This window comes from Vigna unguiculata, chromosome 7 (genome assembly GCF_004118075.2).
Source record: "Vigna unguiculata cultivar IT97K-499-35 chromosome 7, ASM411807v1, whole genome shotgun sequence".
NCBI classification, from domain to species: Eukaryota; Viridiplantae; Streptophyta; class Magnoliopsida; order Fabales; family Fabaceae; genus Vigna; species Vigna unguiculata.
Window position 1 is genome coordinate 30,817,278 of NC_040285.1, and position 20,428 is coordinate 30,837,705.

General features: G+C 34.8%; 3 protein-coding genes across 6 annotated transcripts; all 3 read left to right on the forward strand.

Annotated features, from left to right (window-relative positions):
- The first annotated feature begins 159 nt into the window (after positions 1-159).
- On the forward strand, positions 160-11,233 carry LOC114191105. The gene is made up of 14 exons (XM_028080282.1): positions 160-917; positions 3,795-3,881; positions 4,090-4,193; positions 4,371-4,421; positions 5,740-5,911; positions 6,031-6,351; positions 7,517-7,720; positions 7,815-8,321; positions 8,428-8,637; positions 9,003-9,191; positions 9,504-9,676; positions 9,989-10,141; positions 10,241-10,322; positions 10,395-11,233. Exons 1-14 carry the CDS (start codon positions 405-407, stop codon positions 10,782-10,784), a joined length of 3,156 nt encoding a protein of 1,051 aa, XP_027936083.1. The 5' UTR covers positions 160-404; the 3' UTR covers positions 10,785-11,233.
- Positions 11,234-12,227: 994 nt separating this feature from the next.
- LOC114192635 lies at positions 12,228-15,941 on the forward strand. The gene is made up of 5 exons (XM_028082414.1): positions 12,228-12,532; positions 12,767-12,927; positions 13,985-15,110; positions 15,409-15,548; positions 15,668-15,941. Exons 2-5 carry the CDS (start codon positions 12,794-12,796, stop codon positions 15,774-15,776), a joined length of 1,509 nt encoding a protein of 502 aa, XP_027938215.1. The 5' UTR covers positions 12,228-12,532; positions 12,767-12,793; the 3' UTR covers positions 15,777-15,941.
- An 899-nt stretch (positions 15,942-16,840) lies between these two features.
- Positions 16,841-19,984, forward strand: LOC114189758 (putative F-box protein At3g16210). Of its 4 annotated transcripts, none has more exons than XM_028078431.1 (5): positions 16,841-16,993; positions 17,076-18,370; positions 19,306-19,454; positions 19,557-19,603; positions 19,738-19,984. In XM_028078431.1, exons 2-3 carry the CDS (start codon positions 17,307-17,309, stop codon positions 19,409-19,411), a joined length of 1,170 nt encoding a protein of 389 aa, XP_027934232.1. In that variant the 5' UTR covers positions 16,841-16,993; positions 17,076-17,306; the 3' UTR covers positions 19,412-19,454; positions 19,557-19,603; positions 19,738-19,984. The 4 variants fall into 4 exon arrangements, with proteins under 4 accessions (XP_027934232.1, XP_027934233.1, XP_027934235.1 ...); XM_028078432.1 differs by having other exon boundaries at positions 16,843-16,993; positions 19,353-19,454; XM_028078434.1 differs by having other exon boundaries at positions 16,843-16,993; positions 19,356-19,454.
- The last annotated feature ends 444 nt before the right edge of the window (positions 19,985-20,428 follow it).

Below are 20,428 nucleotides of genomic sequence, written 5' to 3' on the forward strand. Positions count from 1 at the left end.
ATTTCTTTTTAATATATTAAAAAAATACATGCACAACACATCTTGTTGCATGTAATGCAACACTAGAAGATATAGTGAAATTATTAAAAGTAAATGAACATAAAAAATGTAGAAAGAGAGAGAGAAAGACAAAGGAAAGCACAGAGAAAGGGGAAATAGAGAGAGTGGGTTTCTAAAGTTCATCCAGTAACAAAAATGATGACAGAATAACAAGGTCTGACACAAGGCAAGCGAGCGCAAAGCCAAACAAAAAATGTGAAAAAACAAAGATAGTAACACTTCCAACAATAATAAAACCAATGCCTACACTTCAATTCTCACTCCTTCTCATTTCCAAATCGCAATAAATTCTCGCGGCAAAACCTGAATAGCGTTTTTTAATTCTTTTCGAGATTCGTTCTTCGATGGGATTGTCGCGCAACGCGGCGTCGCAGCCGGAGATCGATGACGCCGGTGGTGACATTGGATTCCACGCGATCCGCGGCGGATTCCCCTTCAAGAGAAACCCTAACCACTACCGGCACCGGGGGTCGTTCGATCGGCAATTGCCGCGGATGAGCAACAGCAGCAGCAGCAACAGCAACAGCAGCAGCCGATCTCACCTGCACAGCCGCCTCACGCGCAAGGGCTTGTTGCTGTGGCTCTTCCCGTTCTCCAAGTCCAAGTCCGGATTGTATGCCCTCATTATCGCCGTCGTCTTCCTCTTCGCGTTCGCCTCCATGGTTATGCAGAACTCCATCACCTCCGTCTTCCGCCAGCGCGCCGAGCGAAACCGTTACCGCCTGGAAGGGCTCCGCTTCGGGACCACGCTCCGCTTCGTGCCTGGGAGGGTTTCGCAGGGGTTCCTCTCCGGCAACGGACTCGATCGGATTCGCTCCCAGCCCAGGCCTGCCGTTCGCCCGCCCAGGATAGCTCTCGTGAGTTCCTTTTTCTTCGGAATTTGTGTTGTGTTTCTTTCGTTGTTTTTGGATACTCATAATAGTGTGTGAATGTTTGATGCCGTGTGTTGCTTTTTTAGTCGAGGATAATTGGCTGTGTTTGAGGAGTTAGTTGTTTTGTTAGGATCTTGTTAACTATTTAGTTAACATGAGATACAGTGTGTTTTAAGGATTCGTTGAATTGTGATAGGAGAATCGTGCAATCAAGGTGGGGTGAGGGGTGGTCTGTGGGAGGGTTCTGTTTGTTTGTTTATTTTCTTTCAATGTTGTTTATATAATGTGACAAGCGCTCTATTAGTTATGATGAGTTATGGCAATGCCAAACCATTCTTAATTGTTTTAATTGCTCATATCTGTTCTGTTTGATTAGTTGATTGTAGGATATCTATTTTTATTATGGATGCTCTTTTGTTGATAGAATTTTGAATTACGTTCCAGTTACCTAGTTCTGGATTCCTGGTTGGTCCTTGAGCTTAAAAACTTGCTCTTCTTCCCCGGTTTGAAATAAAATTCTCTATTTTTGATTAAGGCTTACTGGAACAGAATGTCAATAAACTTGAAATATCTATGGCTTAGATACATTCCTGATCTGGAAATAACATTTGCACCAGGCCAGAGTGATCCCCCTGGACTGCGTGTATTATTAAGTACTTTTTTTGGTATGCTATACTTATACATTGAACAAATTTAAAACGCTATTATTGCATTTGTACGAGGAAAAGATGAATGGCCAATGCTTGGTGCACATCATTACTTTTGACATTCCTTTTTTCTTATTCACATATTATCAATAAAGATTGGATGCATTCTTGGTACAGCAATGCATGTACAAATGAAATTCTTAGGATTTGGGCCTAGGTCCTTACTCAATCAACCCAACAACTTTGACCTGTGAAGTGAAGATTGCCCAAGCCTTACAAGGATTACGTTAGACATATATTTAGTTGACAGAGGATCTCAAAATATATTGTACAGCTTTATCAATGGCCTTGCTTGCAGTGGCCATAGTTTCCTTAGGATTGCACTTCATACCAGGTTTGTTACCCAAAGAATGTTAAACTGTCAAAATACTTGCTCATATAGCATCTTATTTTTAGAACCTAGACTTGATAGAATTTCTCAAAATTGTTTTTGTTGGGGATATGGTTTGGCATATTTTAATTTGTGGAAGGTTGAAGAGTTCAACATACTTAGTTCACTTATGCAATGGGCAAAAGTTACGAACTTTTTTTCCACGTGTCTTACTATACTATTAGAATTTATCATTTCATGGTTGTTACTGTTATTGTTTGGAATTTCTTATATAAGTCCAAATGTCTAAGAGAGAAGTGAGGCTTTACCTCACTGAATTGATGGACCTTGTGATATAGCATGCTGCAAACTTCTAATTCTAAGTTATTAAAATAAGGTGATTGCAAAGTTAAATTGACAGAGGATCTCAACATAAATTGTACAGCTTTATCAATGGCCTTGCTTGCAGTGGCCATAGTTTCCTTAGGATTGCACTTCATACCAGGTTTGATACCCACAGAATGTTAAACTGTCAAAATACTTGCTCATATAGCATCTTATTTTTAGAACCTAGACTTGATAGAATTTCTCAAAATTGTTTTTGTTGGGGATATGGTTTGGCATATTTTAATTTGCGGAAGGTTGAAGAGTTCAACATATTAAAATAAGGTGATTGCAAAGTTAATAAAGGATAATGAAACTCTATTCTTCTAAAATATAATAAGTTAGGAATCCAAGCGAGTTTAAGACCCACATTGAGTAGAAAGATGAGAAAGTTGAGTAACAAATAATGAACAAGACCCACAAACCCATTTTCTTAAGGTGTTGGGTAAGAGGTAATGTCGAGTCTATTATATGGTTGACTCATAGTTCATTGACCAAGTCTCCCAGATATATCTCCTCGAAAGACCTAATAGTGGTATCGGAGCTGATGGTTTGTCTTAGTGATAAACTTAGAGAGGTTTATGGATTTTTTTGTATCAAAAAGTGTTTCTGACAGGTGTTTTAGGCAATCTCATTAAGATAATCGACGATACAATACAAGTAAATGTCAAAATCAAGGGGGAGTTACCAGCGTGAGAGGGACTTACACTCTAGGGGGGATTGTTAGCATTCAAAATGTAAGCTTGAATCCCACATTGAGTAAATCAGAACATTGAGCAACATATAAGGAAGAAGACAAACAAGTGGTGTTATAATCTCTTATATGGGTTGACTCATAGCTCATTGGTACTTAATCTTCCTAGCGTATCTTCTCTCAAAAGACCCAATAGGATAGACCCATCTACTCTCTACTGCTATATAGTAATCCCAACTCAAGTAAAAATGCAAACAAAATCAATCCATTTTTTTCAGTTTTATAATGATCAAACATTTATTATGCAGATCTTATTCCTCTCTGTTATTCAAACAAATAAGAAATGAAATAATACATGTTACAACCTGTACTTGGGTTAAGAATCCCTCTCTAAGATCTTTGATAATTACCTTCATGATTATGGGTCAATGGCTTTTAGGAACGAGCCTTGGCTCAAAGAGATTCTTAGCTTTTCAACAGCATATGGAATAACAATATTTATAGTTTGTGGTCCTGAACTCGACCTTGTATCCCTTGGGACAAAAGGGTTGAAACAAGAGGAATGGGCTAGTAATTTGGCCCTCTCGTGTGTATAGGGCCGATTGCATTAACTTCCGTGCCCTTGATTGGGTTCTCACATAACAAATATCTCAAAATTCAACTATGTCATCACTCATTAGCATAGTATCTTGCTTGTAAAGCTTATTAAATTTTATATGGGATTACATGCTTTTAATATATTTATCTGTGCTTGTTTTGTCCATCAGATTTTAGGGCACATGACAATCGATCCCCAGTCACTGATGTTGGTTACTGTGATTCGGAATCTACAGAAGTTGGGTTATGTTTTCAAGGTAAGGCACACAATTTTTTATTTTATGTGAGATCTTATCTGTGTCATTGGTGCTGATAATGATTTATTCCAAACCTAGACTGGAGATCCTAGTCTGGCAATAATTTATACTTGAATCATTGTCAAAATTGATGTTAATTTATATGTTTGGTTTTGTAATTAAGTATAGATTTTTGAGAGGCCATACATTTCCCCGTGTCTATTAACAGATATTTGCAGTAGGGCATGGGAAGGCCCACTCAATATGGGAAAGCATAGGTGGTGGAATCTCTCGTTTGAATACAGAGAAGCAAGGCCTGATTGATTGGTCAATGTATGTGTCTTTACTACCTTTACTTTTCTTGTTTGCCTTGCGTTTTAGTTGGGCTGACCTATATCGGTTTGAATGCTTCAACATTATTTTCTTCGGTATGTTTTTTGTTGTAATTTCTTGTTGTAACATGATAGATGTTAACTTTCGGCTTCCTTTTCCTTTTTGATTTCTCAACAGTTTTGAAGGTATCATTGTTGGCTCCCTAGAAGCAAGAGAAGCCATGTCAAGGTTGAGTTGCTTTATCTAAACTGCAAAATGTTTGACTTCTGAACTGTGTGTTATGCTTGTTGGTGGGAGGGGAACTGTCCTATGAACTGAAGTTGAGAGATTGATTTAATAATTAAATTTATTCCGTTAGTTATATAAATATGGTTTTTGTTGATAGGATGTACTCTTACAATTTGTTTGGCTGACTAGTAGAGGAAATACTTTGTTTGGAATGACGAGAAATACAATAATAAGGAACAAAATCAATATGTAATAATGAGAAATATTAGTAAGTTATTTCCCTATCAAAACATATCATATCTCCCCACTTAAGGTAATCAAATCATTTTTCTAGTATATTCAAATCATATATCTAACACCCCTTTAACTAGAGCATATTTATCTTGAGACGAGCTTGCTATAAATGTCATCAACACAAGACCCCACGAGAGACTTAGTACACATGTTAGCTAGTTGTTTGTCGAAGTTGACAGTAAATAATGACAAAGCTAGTAGATAATTCTCCAACACGACTTTCTTAGATAAAGTTACAATCAATCTTCAATACGTTACGTCCTTTCAAATCATATCTTAACAATATTTTCCTTTTATTTCTATTTTGGTTTTGATAATTAAAAACGTTTGCAGAGTCTTGTAGGTAGAGTATGCTTAAACCAAATCTTGGTATTCAAACCCACTATAGGTTTTCCTTTACCTTTTTCTTTATTTAGTTTGATTGTTGAAAATTTTCTGTCTCAAATGTGTATCCTTGTTGGAAAGCCTTCTTAATTGTAGTCTCTGTGGGGATTGCCTTAATTGCAGCTTTGGCGGTGTGTGTTTAGTCTTTTGATGAAATAGAGATATGAGTTGCATACAACTTATAAAGTCTGAGCCAAATTCTTGGAATGTTTGTCTATTGATGTTTTTGTCTCCTTGTTTACGAGTACCCTTGGGTGAACACATTTTTCCCAGCAATCAGTTTGAGGAAATGAATTAGGAAGGCAGGATGTTTTGATGGCAGTTTAGGCCATATAAATTAATATGTTATGCTTTATCTAACCTTGAGGGGTATTGGTATACTGATGCATTTGCTTCCGTGCTTGCATGTTTTACTATTGAAAATAGATAAACCATTACTTCAATTCTTTGGACCTGTATTCTATCATGGTTATCGGGGAAGGTTAATTGCTGTTTAGACAGAATCCAATAATCTGGATTTTAACATTCAGGCAGTGAGCATTCTTTTGATATCTTTCCATCCTTTCTCTTTTCATATATTGGAGATGTATCTTATTTGGAGTTTTAGATGCTGTGATTAGTGAGTTTTATATTTGTGCAGCCTTATGCAGGAGCCTTTTTGTTCAATACCATTGATATGGATTATTCAAGAAGATAGCCTTTCAAGTCGCCTTCCAGTTTATGAGCAAATGGGTTGGGAGCATCTTGTTTCTCATTGGAGAAACGCTTTTAGCAGAGCCAGTGTTGTTGTGTTTCCAGATTTTACTTATCCGGTAAAGATGCTGTCCCAAACATACAACAGTATTAGAATGATAAAATCTATTCTCCTCCGTTAGGCTTGCCAAAATGGTTTGGAAGCTATTGCTCATTTTTTTATGTTTTCCTGCACCAGATGCTATATAGTGGAGTTGATACTGGAAACTTGTTTGTGATTCCTGGATCACCAGTGGATGTGTGGGCTGCAGAAAGGTATCGTGAGACCCATGGAAAGGATCAACTAAGGGAACTTAGTGGATTTGATAAATATGATATGGTAATTCTAGTTGTTGGGAGCTCAGTCTTCTATGATGAACTATCTTGGGACTATGCTGTTGCAATGCATTCCATAGGGCCTCTGCTGACAAAATATGCTAGGAGGAATGATGCAACTGAGTCATATAAATTTGTTTTCTTATGCGGCAATTCTACTGATGGTTCAGACGACGCTCTACAGGTAGTTTAAGGCCTACATATATTGTGTTGATTGATGGTGATAAAACATAAGACATTTCTAAGAAGTTGATTGACAAATAATTGAGTATTTACCTTCTATGATTTTCACTTGTCAGGAGGAATATATATAAAAAAAATGGGTTAAATATGTTTTTAGTGCTTTAACTTTTAGTGAAAATTGGAATTAATCCTTCTTGAAAATCTTGAACCAATTTAGTCCTTCAACTTTCTGTATGTGTGGATTTAGTCATTTTATTAAATTTTATTAAGTTTATTTGATGTTTCAAACACATTTTCATTATAGTGTTTTTGTTTGTTTACACCATTTGACACATTTTCGCATCAATGTTAGTTGAGAAACGCGTTTAAAATGTCAAATAAACTTAAAAAAAGTTGGTTTAAAGGACTAAATCCATACATTTCTAAAGATGAGGTACTAAATTAGTTCAAGGTTTTCAAGAGGGACCAATTCCAATTTTTACTAAAAATTAAAGGACCAAAAACATATTTAACAAAAAAAAAGAATTATGAAAGCAGTTATTTTTAGGAAGTTACTTTGCTGTCAAATTTGATTTTAATGGGTAACTCCTTCACAGTATTTGCACAGGTTGAGAATGACGTTCTTTGATGTTATAAAGGAATTTAACATGGAACCGTGATGGAGCACTGTGATTTAAAATTTCATTTGTGGTACTTCCTGGAAAATGGCATGTGCTAAAAAAATGCTCTTTTTAATTGTAAAATAGCTTGGATTTAGCCATGTAATTTTTCTGAAAAATGCACCATTTTTTTATTTTTTTAATTTATTTTTTATTTTTTATTCTATTTTTGTATTTCTGTGGTTAAAAAAAATGATAATTTTGGAGGAAGCTTGTCCAAAAGGTTGGAAATTTCTTTAGCAGTTAGGTGGGGGTATGCCAGGGTATCAGTAAAAGAATGGGCTGGTTTGAAAAGAATATTTTAATGATGAAGTGAAATAGTGATACTTGAAGAAGGAGAAACAGAATTCTTGAAGACGAGCCTTTGGAATATGTTGTGGCAATATCTGCTTTATTATATTTGACTTACCTCAGTGACATTATCTGACGTGAACAGATTCATATCAATATCTCAGCTTGAATATGTTGTCTTTGAATTGCTTATTGATTTATTTGCCATTGATGTAGGAAGTTGCTTCACGTTTGGGACTTCATAAAGGTTCCGTAAGGCATTATGGCTTGAATGGTGATGTGAATAGTGTGTTACTAATGGCTGATATCATCCTATATGGTTCTGCACAGGAGGTGCAAGGTTTTCCTCCATTATTAATCAGAGCAATGACTTTTGAAATTCCTGTTATTGCACCTGATTTTCCAGTGTTAAAAAAATATGTAAGTTTGCTCTAGTTCTTCCTTTTCATATTCATTGATTTCTGAAACCATAACTAATTTCCTTCATTTTCTTTGAGCTTTTCTCAATTTGCAGATTGTGGATGGAGAACATGGGATATTTTTTCCTAAACAAAATCCTGAAGCGCTGATGACTGCTTTTTCACTTTTGATTTCAAATGGAAGACTTTCTAAATTTGCTAAAGCCATTGGATCATCTGGAAGGCGACTTGCTAAAAATGTATTATCTTTGGATTGCATAACTGGCTATGCAAGGCTTCTGGAGAATGTACTCAGTTTTCCCTCAGATGCTTTACTGCCTGGTCCTGTTTCTGAGATTCAACAGGGGTCATGGGAATGGGATTTATTACAGAATGAAATAAACCTAGGCATTCACTGGTCAAATGTGGATGGTGAATTTTTCAACGGAAAAGTTTCTGTTGTTTATGCTCTTGAGCTTGAGTTGGGAGGTCTTAATTATTCAACTAGCGTCTTTGAGAATGGAACAGAGTTTTCAGAGCAAAATGAATTAACCCAATTGGATTGGGATGTTTTGAGAGAGATTGAAATATCCGAAGAGAATGAAATGTTTGAAACTGAAGAGGTATGGTGTAATCTTCTCTTTTGACTGTCTTTTTCATCGGCTTGCAATTGATGATCAGTATATTTAGGAATAGCTGGTTCCATAAAGTCATTTCTTTCTGTTGTAGGTTGAAGAGAGAATGGAGAAAGATATTGGTGTATGGGATAATATATATCGTAATGCTAGAAAATCTGAGAAACTTAAGTTTGAAGTCAATGAGAGGGATGTAGGGGAGCTCGAGAGAACTGGACAACCTGTGTGCATATATGAGATATACAATGGTGCAGGAGTGTGGCCATTTTTGCACCATGGCTCTCTCTATCGTGGGTTAAGCCTTGTGAGTATCTTGTCCTCACATTTAATCTCTTGTTCTCTTTTGGCCTTTTGTTTTCTTGTCCTTTTTTTTTTCTTTCAAGTTGGTGATATTCTGATCTGTTCTTTGTCTTTATATTCAATTTTAGACTGCTTCTCTTGAACTTGAACCTCTTTTCCTTTATGAACTGAGAGAACAACATTTAGTATGCTATTAATTTGACTGTGTAAGTTATCTGATGTAACCTTTTTATAATTTTTGCTCTATTTCTCTTTGGATTACCACTTGTTTGAATTTTATAAAAAGGTTTAGTTTGGTTAGTCTTACGTAAATCTATTCGAAATAAGTTGACCCTTTTTCTGAAGATAATGAAATATTATTTCTTGCAGTCTAGAAGAGGACAGAGACAAAGTTCTGATGATGTGGATGCAGTTGGTCGTTTGCCTCTTTTGAATGACACATATTATCAGGAGATTCTCTGCGAAATGGGAGGAATGTTTGCTATTGCAAATAGGGTGGATAACATTCACAGGAGGCCTTGGATTGGGTTTCAATCATGGCGTGCTGCTGGTAGGAAGGTATTTCTTTTGTTTGCAATAATTTACTCGTTTGAAGTATACTAAACCTTTTTTATTATGAACATCCGAGCTAAGTAGCTATCAGAATACATTAATTACCCTTGAATTTAATTAAAAACTTAATATGTTCTTTTTTTTCGGTATGATGCAAGTATTAAGTTTTCTTTTGAGAAAATTGGGTATTCTTTTCCTTTTTGTTTCATATATATATATATATATGTGTGTGTGTGTGTGTATGTATGTAACTCTCCAGTGAACGCGAAGGTCCTTTTGAAATTATTGGTTGATTGATACACATTTTTGTCAAAGCAGGTAGCATTGTCAAGGAAAGCTGAAAAGGTTCTGGAACAGAGAATGCAAGAGAATTCTAGAGGAGATGTAATATATTTTTGGGGACATTTGGAAATGGATCTGAGTATCATAGGAAAGAACAATGCAATTTCTTTTTGGTACATGTGTGACATCTTAAATGGAGGCAATTGCAGGTAATATAATGGGGAATATACATCATAATATTCATTTTGTTCATTACTGTATTTCAGCGTGTGAGGAGTTTCAAGCATCCCCCCTCGAACCCTGATCTTTCGTAAAGTTGCATCTAGTTTTATTTCGACTACTTACAGAATAAAATGTTTAGAATCACGTTGCTTAATTGGCAAGATGCCCATGTGAAAAATACGAGACTTTCTCTAAAAGAAATATTTTTGGGAGTTCAAAACCAGGGTTTCTAGAAGTTGGACTTTGGATATTGTAATGCGTTTCAAATTCATCTGATATTATGCTTCTAATTGCATCAGAACTGTTTTTCAAGATGGCTTCCGCCAGATGTATGCATTGCCCCCTGATGTTGAAGCACTGCCCCCCATGCCTGAAGATGGTGGTTATTGGTCAGCACTGCACAGCTGGGTGATGCCAACCCCTTCTTTCTTAGAGTTCATAATGTTCTCTCGGTAATTAATTAATTGATATTAGCTTTCTTGGCAGTAGATTATTAGGGGTGCTTTATTTACACGTGACTTGAAACCTGAAATGTTGTCTATGGACTGCAGGATGTTTGTTGATTCCATTGATGCTCTACGCAGAGACTCCAGTAAATATGGCTTGTGCTTGTTAGGGTCTTCGGAGATTGAGGTAATTTGTTCGCATTTGCTTTTAAGGTTTCTTAGATTATTTGAATTTCTTACATTTGTTCTTTCTAAGCAGACGAAGCACTGCTACTGTCGAGTGTTGGAACTTCTCATCAATGTATGGGCTTATCATAGTGCACGAAGGATGGTATACATAAATCCTAACACTGGTTCTACGGAAGAGCAGCACCCAATTGAACAACGGAAGGGTTTTATGTGGGTAAAATTCTTCAATTTTTCATTGTTGAAGAGTATGGACGAAGATCTAGCAGAGGCTGCAGATGATGGTGATCACCCAAGGGACATGTGGTTGTGGCCAATGACAGGTGAGGTACACTGGCACGGGATTTATGAAAGGGAGAGGGAAGAAAGATACAGGCTAAAAATGGATAAAAAAAGAAAAACAAAAGAGAAATTATTTGAAAGAATGAAGTATGGTTACAAGCAGAAATCACTTGGAAGATAAGAAATCTTCAGACTTGAAATTCACGCATCCAAACAATTTGTGAATCCGTTTTTGGTTCAGTCGGGAAAATTGTCTTGCTAATCGGAGAGGCTTTGATTCTAACATTGGCACAGATCATATCATAGGGACAGTATTGTTTCTTTCTACATTAACTGAATACGTATACTCAATCCTCAGTCTCATAAAAGGGCGAGACAGAGAGCAAAGGAGTTTTCCATCTTCTGCTGTTCATTAATTTCACGGCTTTTTTTCATGGTCAATTATAGCAGCACAGAAGATACAGGTAGTTCCCCTTCGACGTGTACTCATAGTCTATACAAATGCATTCATCAATTACACTTCATTTAGCTTAAATTTGTATTCTTTCATTATTGTATATTTGATAAAACATTAGTGGCAATTTTGAGTAGAATAATGGCTGGGTTTTACGTGAATAGTTTGTATTATTATTGATTTTGTTGTTACTATTATTATTTATTATTGAAAAACAAAAGGCAGATAATTTTCACTCGGGCATATAAACAGGTCATATACGTGTTTATTTCTTCAAACCACTAGTTCAATTATATTTTCTTATTTTAACCACATATTGAATAATTTCCGACTTTTCACTATGTCGCTCCATGAGTTTCTTCTTTTCCGCATAATTTCTTTAAAATTAGAATTTATAAATGTATGGTAATTTAAAATACAAAACTTTCTGATTTTACAATGACAAGGATTGGATCACACGTGTAACTAGGAATCAGTATTTGATATAAAGACAGACCTATAGAAAGAACTTACTTCTAAAATGGAAAATTAAGATAAAAAACAAATGAGCAATATCTCATACTTGTAAAATAAACACACAAATAAATGTTTTGAAATGCTCCAAATTATCCATTATAGTTTTGTTTGAAATGAATATCAGTGTCATTTAGTTTAATGGGATAGCCTTGGTAAGTAATTAAAAATAACAAAAACAAATATTCATTATCATGACATAAAAAAAACAGTCTAGACAAAAACGAAAATTTCAAGTGTAAAGTTTCCTTTTGTAAAACAAAGAAATAACAGAGAAGATATGAATCAATTCACGTGCGACTGTTTTAATTTAATCCGTGTTAAAAAGTTAATTTTGCATATGTTAATTAATTCAACCGTATTAATTCTTAATGCTTTAAACTATAAGTTTAAGCAAACATATTTTTCATTAATAAAATTGAAATATTAAGACATAGTTATATCAATTGACTATATTTTCAAAATATTCACATATAGAGGAGGTTAATTATAAATGTATTTATATATACTTTTTTTTCTCAAAAATATATTTTTATTTTTCCAAAAGAGGTTGCAAAACTTACAAATACTAAAGAGAACAGTCTCCCGCGCCCACACATGGGACCAATCGCTATCGCGATGTATTATTGAATATTGACACGATGCAGTTTTTGGCTCTTGAATGTTTTGTTGCGATGCCAGTGACTCAGTGAGTGAGTGAGTGAGTGAGGGTTTTACTACCTTCACACCTCATTACAAAACCCTCTTCTTCCGCAGTACAGTGCCTGTCCTTATCTCTTTCTCAATTTCTTTTTTATTTCCCCAATTTCCACACTTCTCTTTTCTCCTCTTTCTGCTTCTCAATCTATTCTTCAACTCAAATTATCTTCACTGCATTCTACTCATACAAGTTCCGCAAGCTATCGCAAAATCTCTTTCTTTCATTTTCTTGGGTCGCAAACCTAATCTCCACCAATTTTGAGGTGAATATACCTGTGAGCTTCGGATCCTACTCCGGGCGCATTTACTTCTTGCTGTTTTATGCTTGCCCGTTATCTCTTCACTTTTCCCATGTATTGAAGCTTTTTGTGATATTGAAATGTTTAGGAGCCTCTTTTGTTGTGCACCGGTGCCATTGAATTTTACTAGTGATGTTATCTCTAAACAGATTATCAAGTGTTATGTAATGTGTCTGAGTTGACTAATACTACACGCAGGTTGAGATTCTTGAAGAGGTGCCAAACATGATGCATTCTGTAAGGGGTGGCTTGGGGCAAACGTTTGCGCTTGCTAAGCATAATGAATCGGAAGGGAGAAAGACTCGGATTCGGCGCTCCAAGGAGGAAAGAAAGGCAATGGTGGAATCCTTTATAAAGAAGTAATTGCGTTTTAGTTTCATACTTTCACTTCACTAAAGATTCACTATCGTATTCAAATTTGGATATGAAATTGTTATCTTATTGTGCCTGCTTTTGTTATCGTATTGTTTAAAGATGTAATCTAATATATACTGTATTTGTTGTTTTCATCTTTACCTGTTGTTTAATTTTCTGACTTTAGCTAGTATTTCGCTTATGCTTAGCATATACGTTTGAACACTCACTGGTAAATATTTTTCGGATGGGATCTGTTTGGTTCGGAGGAAGAGAGACATTTTAATGCAAGGGAGGGGATGGTAGTGATTTTGACTAAAACATTCTGTCTGGTTAAGAGGGGAGGCTTCTTGTTTGGTTCAAACGGGATGGGTACAGGTTTTACAAATTAATTTAATTTTATATTCTTATCATTTTAGATTTCAAAACATGATTAAATATATTTTTGTCAATGCATTTCAAATGTTATAAATCCTCTTCCCTCTCATCCAAATTCCCCAATATTGTTGAAGGGGAACAAACATTAGATTACTACCCTCCGTTCTCCTCTTCTCTTAAAAATTAAACCAAGAAGTGATACTTTATAGAAGTCCCTCACTTCCTCTCCGTTTCACCCCTGTTAAACACTATGTTTGTTGACGAAATTATTTAAAGGAATGGCCACTTTCTTGATACAAGTTTTGTATCTTGACTCATTATTTGAGTTACTTGTGTAATTATCAACCTATCAACAGTGTAAATGTGATCCAAGAGCAATAGTGTTGCTTATTATATTGGTATTTGATGTTTTATTAATGCCGATATGACTACTTTTGCGACATTTATTCTTGGGCACTTGTTGAATTGCCTATTTCTGAAACTTTTATTCACAGGTGAAACCGTTTTTGTATTTACGTATTCTTTCTGTTATTTGATATCAATCTAGTTCTAATTTTCTCATCCACTGCTGTTATATTACATGCTTAAAAAGGTTGAATACTTGAACTGTTTAGTGTGCCTATTATTCTTTAATGATTTGTTTAATGCATCGCATGTATTTACTATCTTTCTACTTGTCTCCAGATACCAACATTCAAACAACGGAAACTTTCCATCACTTAATCTTACACATAAAGAAGTTGGTGGCTCTTTCTACACAGTACGGGAGATTATACGTGATATAATTCAAGAAAACAGAGTGTTGGGTCCTGCTAAGTTCACTTTAGAAGAGCTAAACACTGATAAATTTTTTGAACAAAATCCGCTGGGTTCAATTGCCAGAGTTCCCGAAACTTTTTCGACTGCATCTTCAAATGAAAATCATTGCGAACCTGACAAGGTTCTGGATAGAAATAAAACAACGATTTCTGTTTCTGATGGGTCTTATACTGAAGTTGTGGACCAGGTGGTTGACAAAGGGCAAGTCATAAGTTTTGGTCACATAGACGTGACAGACAAGGAACCTATTGAAGCTGTTGTTGTTGCTGAGGGGCGTGATACTAGAGCTGAGCATCCAGTGGTTGACCAAGGGCATCCCAAGAATGTTAGCCGCATAGATGTTACGAACAATGAATCTGTTGACACTTCTGTGGTTTCTGATGGATGTTGCACTGGAAATGAGTACAAAATTGTTGACAACGGGCATGTCTTAAATGATAGCCAGGTGAATATAGGAAATAAGGAATCAAATGAAATTGCTATTCCTGAGATGCAGTTAAGTAATTCTTCTACACTCAAACCGAAAGTTGAACAAGAGTTGGCAGCTGCCAAAAAACCAATGACTAAAGTAAATGCTGCGACAGAAGACTTAATAGTCGAGACATTTCCACTAAGCTCTGGTTCTATGACTAGTGATGGAATAAGAAGTCCTGAAGGGTTGATGGACTCAGGTAATTCAGCAGAAACTGATATGAAAATGTTGGAATTGAGACAAGGCGAGGAAAAGTCTGAATTAAATGGTGTAGAGCCCTCGAAGAATTTCAATTTACTGGACAAGAAATTTGAGGATGCTCCTGGAAATCAAATATTAAAGAACACCTCTAACACTGGGCTTGATAAGGAGGAGAGGCAAGATGTATCTGAAGAAAGCTCCAATCATACTACCCACAAGCAACATTATGAATTTGAAGACCGCATTGATTCTCAAGTTGAAGTATCCCATAAAAATACCATAACCATCGACCAAAGCAAGAACACAGATGGAGTTAAGGTATTCCTAAATTTGTCACACTTATGCACTACAGTCGTCATAGATTATTTGGTATTTTTTTCTGCTTTGGGGAGGGGTGTACAGTGAATACGATTTTGGTAAAATTGTGTTTTGCGGGCACAAAATTGGATACTAGTTATGTGTCAATTTTGTGTTTTCTCTTTCATCTTCAGCAACTGGATTAATTGGTTTGCATTTTCTCTGGAAAGATCAAGACTCGTGGATTAATAAACAATAGCTTTTGTGAATACTTATTTGAGGGAAAATTTCCATGTAACCTTTAAATGTATTCTTACAGACAAATACTCAAACCAATTACCTCACCAAGACATCATCAGAGGAAGACGATGACCTGCTAAAAGCCGATAAACATATAGTTGATGGTCAACTTGGTGGCAACTCTCAGAGAAGCGGCACAACTGTGGATAGGATACATCTGTAAGTATATAGAAATTGATTCATTTCAACTAATGTGTCTTTTTTAACTCCATTCTATTATAGAAATGAAATTGATTTGGTTATTTACGAGCGTTACCTTTCTATGGTTTTCACTGCAGAGAATCGTGGGATGGAGCAGCTAAGAATTCCGGAAAGCGAGAACCCAACCCTCTTTTAGCTGCTTGGAAAGTTTTTGTTGATGCTTTTGTAAAATTTTGGTCGGTATAAATATCTTAACGTTAGTTTCTTTCTCTCCTGTTGCGTTATGGTCGGTGTTGTTTCAGAACAATTTTGCGTATTAGATGTGTGTTTAGATTTTAATTGAGCACTCAAGGTAGTTTCTATGGAATATATTGCTATCATATTTGACAGTTTTTTCAGTCAAATTCATTTCAAAATTCTCTGCACTTCAAAAGTGTAAGTTACTTTTTTAACTTAATTGAATTTAACTTAATTTTTTACAAATATATACTTATTAAATAATAGAAAGGATGGAGCTCTAACTTTCTTTAGCATCCAATTTAGTATATAAGGATTCAAACTATCTCTGGAAAATAAAATGAGTGAGTTGGATTCATCTTTTATAAAATGTTGAAATTATTGCTTTAAGTCACTCCTGCTATGCTATATCATTCGTAATATTAGTGGATGTTGACAGAACATCAAATAATAATTTAGATGACACTTGTGGGTTTATATTGAGGGAAAAAGAATAGAAAATAAAGGGAATTAAGTATCTTTTTGGTAAAATTGATTTATGTTACAGAAAAATAAATTATGTTAATTGAATAATACAATGAATTACAAAATTATCTTTAATTTAATTTTAATAAGAATACATATGAATTAAAATTAAAAGATAACTAATTATTAATTCATAAAAAATAGAAATAATATTAACACATTATTTGAATTGCAGTATATTTAAATAATTAATTGGAAATCATATACATTTTTTTCATGTACTAATTTAAAAATGCTAAAGTGTAATAAAAAATCTAAATTAGAAAAGGGCAATTACGTATTAAATTTGAAATATGTGAAAGTAATAATTTTATATTTTGAAAGGATGAAATTTAAAAAGAAAATTATTTTTAAGTTTTAGTAGATAAAAACAAAATAAAATATCAGAACTTGTTTATTTTATAGCAAAATCTAATTCATGGTTATAAAAAAGAAATATAATAAAAATATATAATTTAGAGTTACTCTAACCTATTTGGAGGTTAATTTCACACAGTATTCTGTATCCTTTTAAATTAAATTCAAATACTTATTTTAAAAAGTTATCAAAAAGATATATCTGCGACCCTTGTTTCGGACAAGTGGTTAACGTTTAGCTTTCACATTCCACGACTCAGTCTTGCCTCTTTCTTGTTTAGGATTAGATCCCAGGAATTGTGATTATGAGGTGTCTGAATTGGTTGCAGGCTGGACAAAGAAAGGTTGGACATTTATGTTCTCACAACTGGGTTTATGTTGTTGTCTTAGGAAGGTTTTATCTTCTAATATATTGTTATTTTGTAGGCGTAGCACAAAGTGAAGAACCTCAGAAGAATAGTTTTGAATGGAGAAAAGAGTAAAATGTATGGAAGAAACGAACCTAGGAAAGGGATGTGTGATTGATTTGTAACAATTTCTTTGGACACTGTTTCGTACTTTGTTACCTGGTAAATCTGATTCGTTCTTATTCCGTCCAATGGTCAATTAAATTCAGCACCATTCCATATCATAGTTTGATTGTAGATTCAAAGTTCAATGTCTGACACCGTCTTCTTGCCCCATGAAATCCTTACGGAAATCCTTCGCAGACTTCTGCCGAAGACCCTTCTCAGATTCACCACCGTCTGCAAATCATGGCGCTCCCTCATCACTCACCCATCCTTTATCTCTCTCCACCACCGTCACTCCCCCTCCTTTCTCCACCTTCAGTTCAGCAACCGCTTCATCCTCCCCCACCGCCACCACCACCCCTCCACCACCCTCCGCCTCCCCTCCTTCCCCCACCACGATTACCACGTCGTTTCCTTCTGCAACGGCCTCGTTTGCGTCGCCTACGGTGAGCAATGCCAATCTATCATCGTCTGCAACCCATGTATTCGACGATTTGTCACCCTCCCCACACCCCTTCACTACCCTTGCTACTACACTTCCAACGTTGCCTTAGGCTTTGATTCCAGTCAATGTGATTACAAGGTGGTCAGAATTTCTTGCATGGTGGATGATGAAAGGTTCGGCCTTTCTGCTCCCGAGGTTGAGGTTTTCTCTCTCGCAACTGGGTCTTGGAGGACCCTTGATCATGACATTACTCCTGTATGCTATGTTGCTGGAGATACTCCCCCTGGGTTTCACGATGGGCTTGTTCACTGGGTTGCCAAACGCTACGTGGCTGGTGGTTGGTACAATTTTGTTTTGTCCTTTCACTTTGAGGGTGAGATTTTTGGTGAAGTTATGCTGCCAGAGAGCTTGGCTCGTACCTCTTGGGTTATGATTAAGGTTATTGGAGGTGGCAATGAGAAGAGTCTTACTGTGTACGCTGTGGATGGGGGTTCTCCATGCTCTTGTAACATTTGGGTGATGAAAGAATATGGTGAGGTGGAATCTTGGAATAAGGCCTTTTCTTTTCTTATGAGCGGATTTTGCTTGGAAGTACCGTCTCTGGGAATGATGCTCACCGACGTGGAAATTCCACCGATGGAATTGTGTGTTACGTGCAGTGGAGAGGTGTTGCTGCTAGTGGATGTGGCAGGAAGGAGATGCCTGTATTCGCTGGACATAAAGAACAAAAGTTTTACGGACCTTCAAATTGAAATAGGCGCAAGGTTTGTTTATTCTGGTTATTATGCTGAGAGCTTACTTTTACTCAACATAGCAAGTGCCGTAGTTTATTAGTATCATCTGCTTGCTTTAAATTCTAAAAGAATTTTGTCTGTAAACTATTGGAGATGCTGTGGTTCCAAAAGTGCTTCTCCTATCTGGGATTTTACCTTAGTTTATTTCATCATTGTAGTGTTTGACAAAACTATGTCAATTTGTTGTTGAGTAATATGAAATTTTCTACCCAAACTCTGTCATTCCATTTGTAGTCTTGAATGGCTTGCAGTTTTGTTATGTTTATCATTACAACGAAAATAAAAAATGTGGAAGGTTAAGGAATAACTAGGGGGTGAAATCTGATGGCCATCATGAAAACATTGTTCTCCTCTCATGCTTGAGTCCTAATGATTGGTACTCTTGTTGAGAGTTGAACTACGAAAATGGCTACCTGTAGGATAAATTAAGGTGCAACAAACCTAATACCAGTAGTCAATGCTTTTTATAAACTGATCAAGGTACTAGTTTAGTAATATTAAATAATTGTTGTATTCTCTGATGAAATGTCAAGTACATAATAATGTCTACCATGAATTTAAAATAAAAATGAAAAAAGTAATAAACTAGTTTAAAGTTTAATTCTTAGTTTGGATCGAACCAAATATACAAAATAATATTAAAAAATATATAATGTATTTATTTTATGATGTTTAAATCTAAAATAAAACCTAAATTTACAGGTTCTTAATATTTAAAATGTGTAAGGTTTAAATAAAATGAGTATCATACTTCATTTGAAACTTTGAATATTTATTAATAATAAGTTTACATGTAGAATAAAAGAAATTCACTAATATTTTAGGCTGAACTTGTTGAGAAAAAAAAAAGTTGAAATTGGTATTTATTAATTTCTTTTGTTGAATTGAGTTTACCAATCTGACAGATTACTCTGGTTTAATATTGGTTCTGTTTATCACCTACATTGCACAGCAGCTGAATCAGACAGGAGAAAAGTTCTTGGTGGAAGCAGCTTGTCCTCATCGATTTGAGAACATTGAACAATAGCTTTAATGTTAAACTCGTCATAATCCTGTTTGTTACTTTATATTTCTCTCTTAAGTCTCTTGAATTTGATTGTCTTCCTTAATTTCTAGAATTTATATATCATTGCTTGATAAATAGTTATTTTTGCAGACATTTCATCAGACAACATTCGCAGCCGGAGACTTGTGTGAATTCAGGTTGTTTTATTTTTAAGTTCCATTTAAAAATTTATGGTATTGGCAATAAATATTAATATGAGCAGTTCTGAAACAATCTTTTGAACTACCAAAGATGAACCTTTTTGAAAATAAAAAATGATTTTTTTTTGCAGATGATGGTGAGATCTTTGTTGCTATGGGTTGCTTTGACCTTGAATTTCAAATAGATGCCATTGCTTTACGACGATCAACATTTCTTCGTTCTTTCCATTAAGTTTTGTTGTACAAAAAAAAATCTGTAAAATCGGGGATCTTTACATTTTAATTCAAAGCGGGAGAGGATGAGAATGTGTTTAGTTATATCATACTCATTCCTATATTAAAAAATTTATTCCTATCCCTATATTCAAATTAAATTCAAATGAGTATTAAACTTTTGTCTTATTCTCATCTTTATCGGATAACGGTTATATACTCGTATCTATATCCGTATTAGGTTTTTTAATGTTTCAATATTAATTAATTAATTTTTATAAAATAATAAAACATTATAGTAAAAGAAATATAATATTATTAAATGTTCAAACTTAAAAGGAAAGTTGTTTCTTTGATATCAAATATTTAGAAATAAATTATAATTGTATGTATTTCAAATTAGAATATCAAGTAAAATTTCATGAGAACCAACACATTTATTAAATTTACAAACATGAAAGAAATTTAGTTGATAAAATTTAAAAATATTTTTAAAAAATTAAAAAAGAAAATAAATATTCAAATTAAAATATATTTTAAATGTATGTTTACTTCAATTTTTTAAATTCAATTTTTTAAATTTTAATGAATCTATTTTTTGCACTCTAA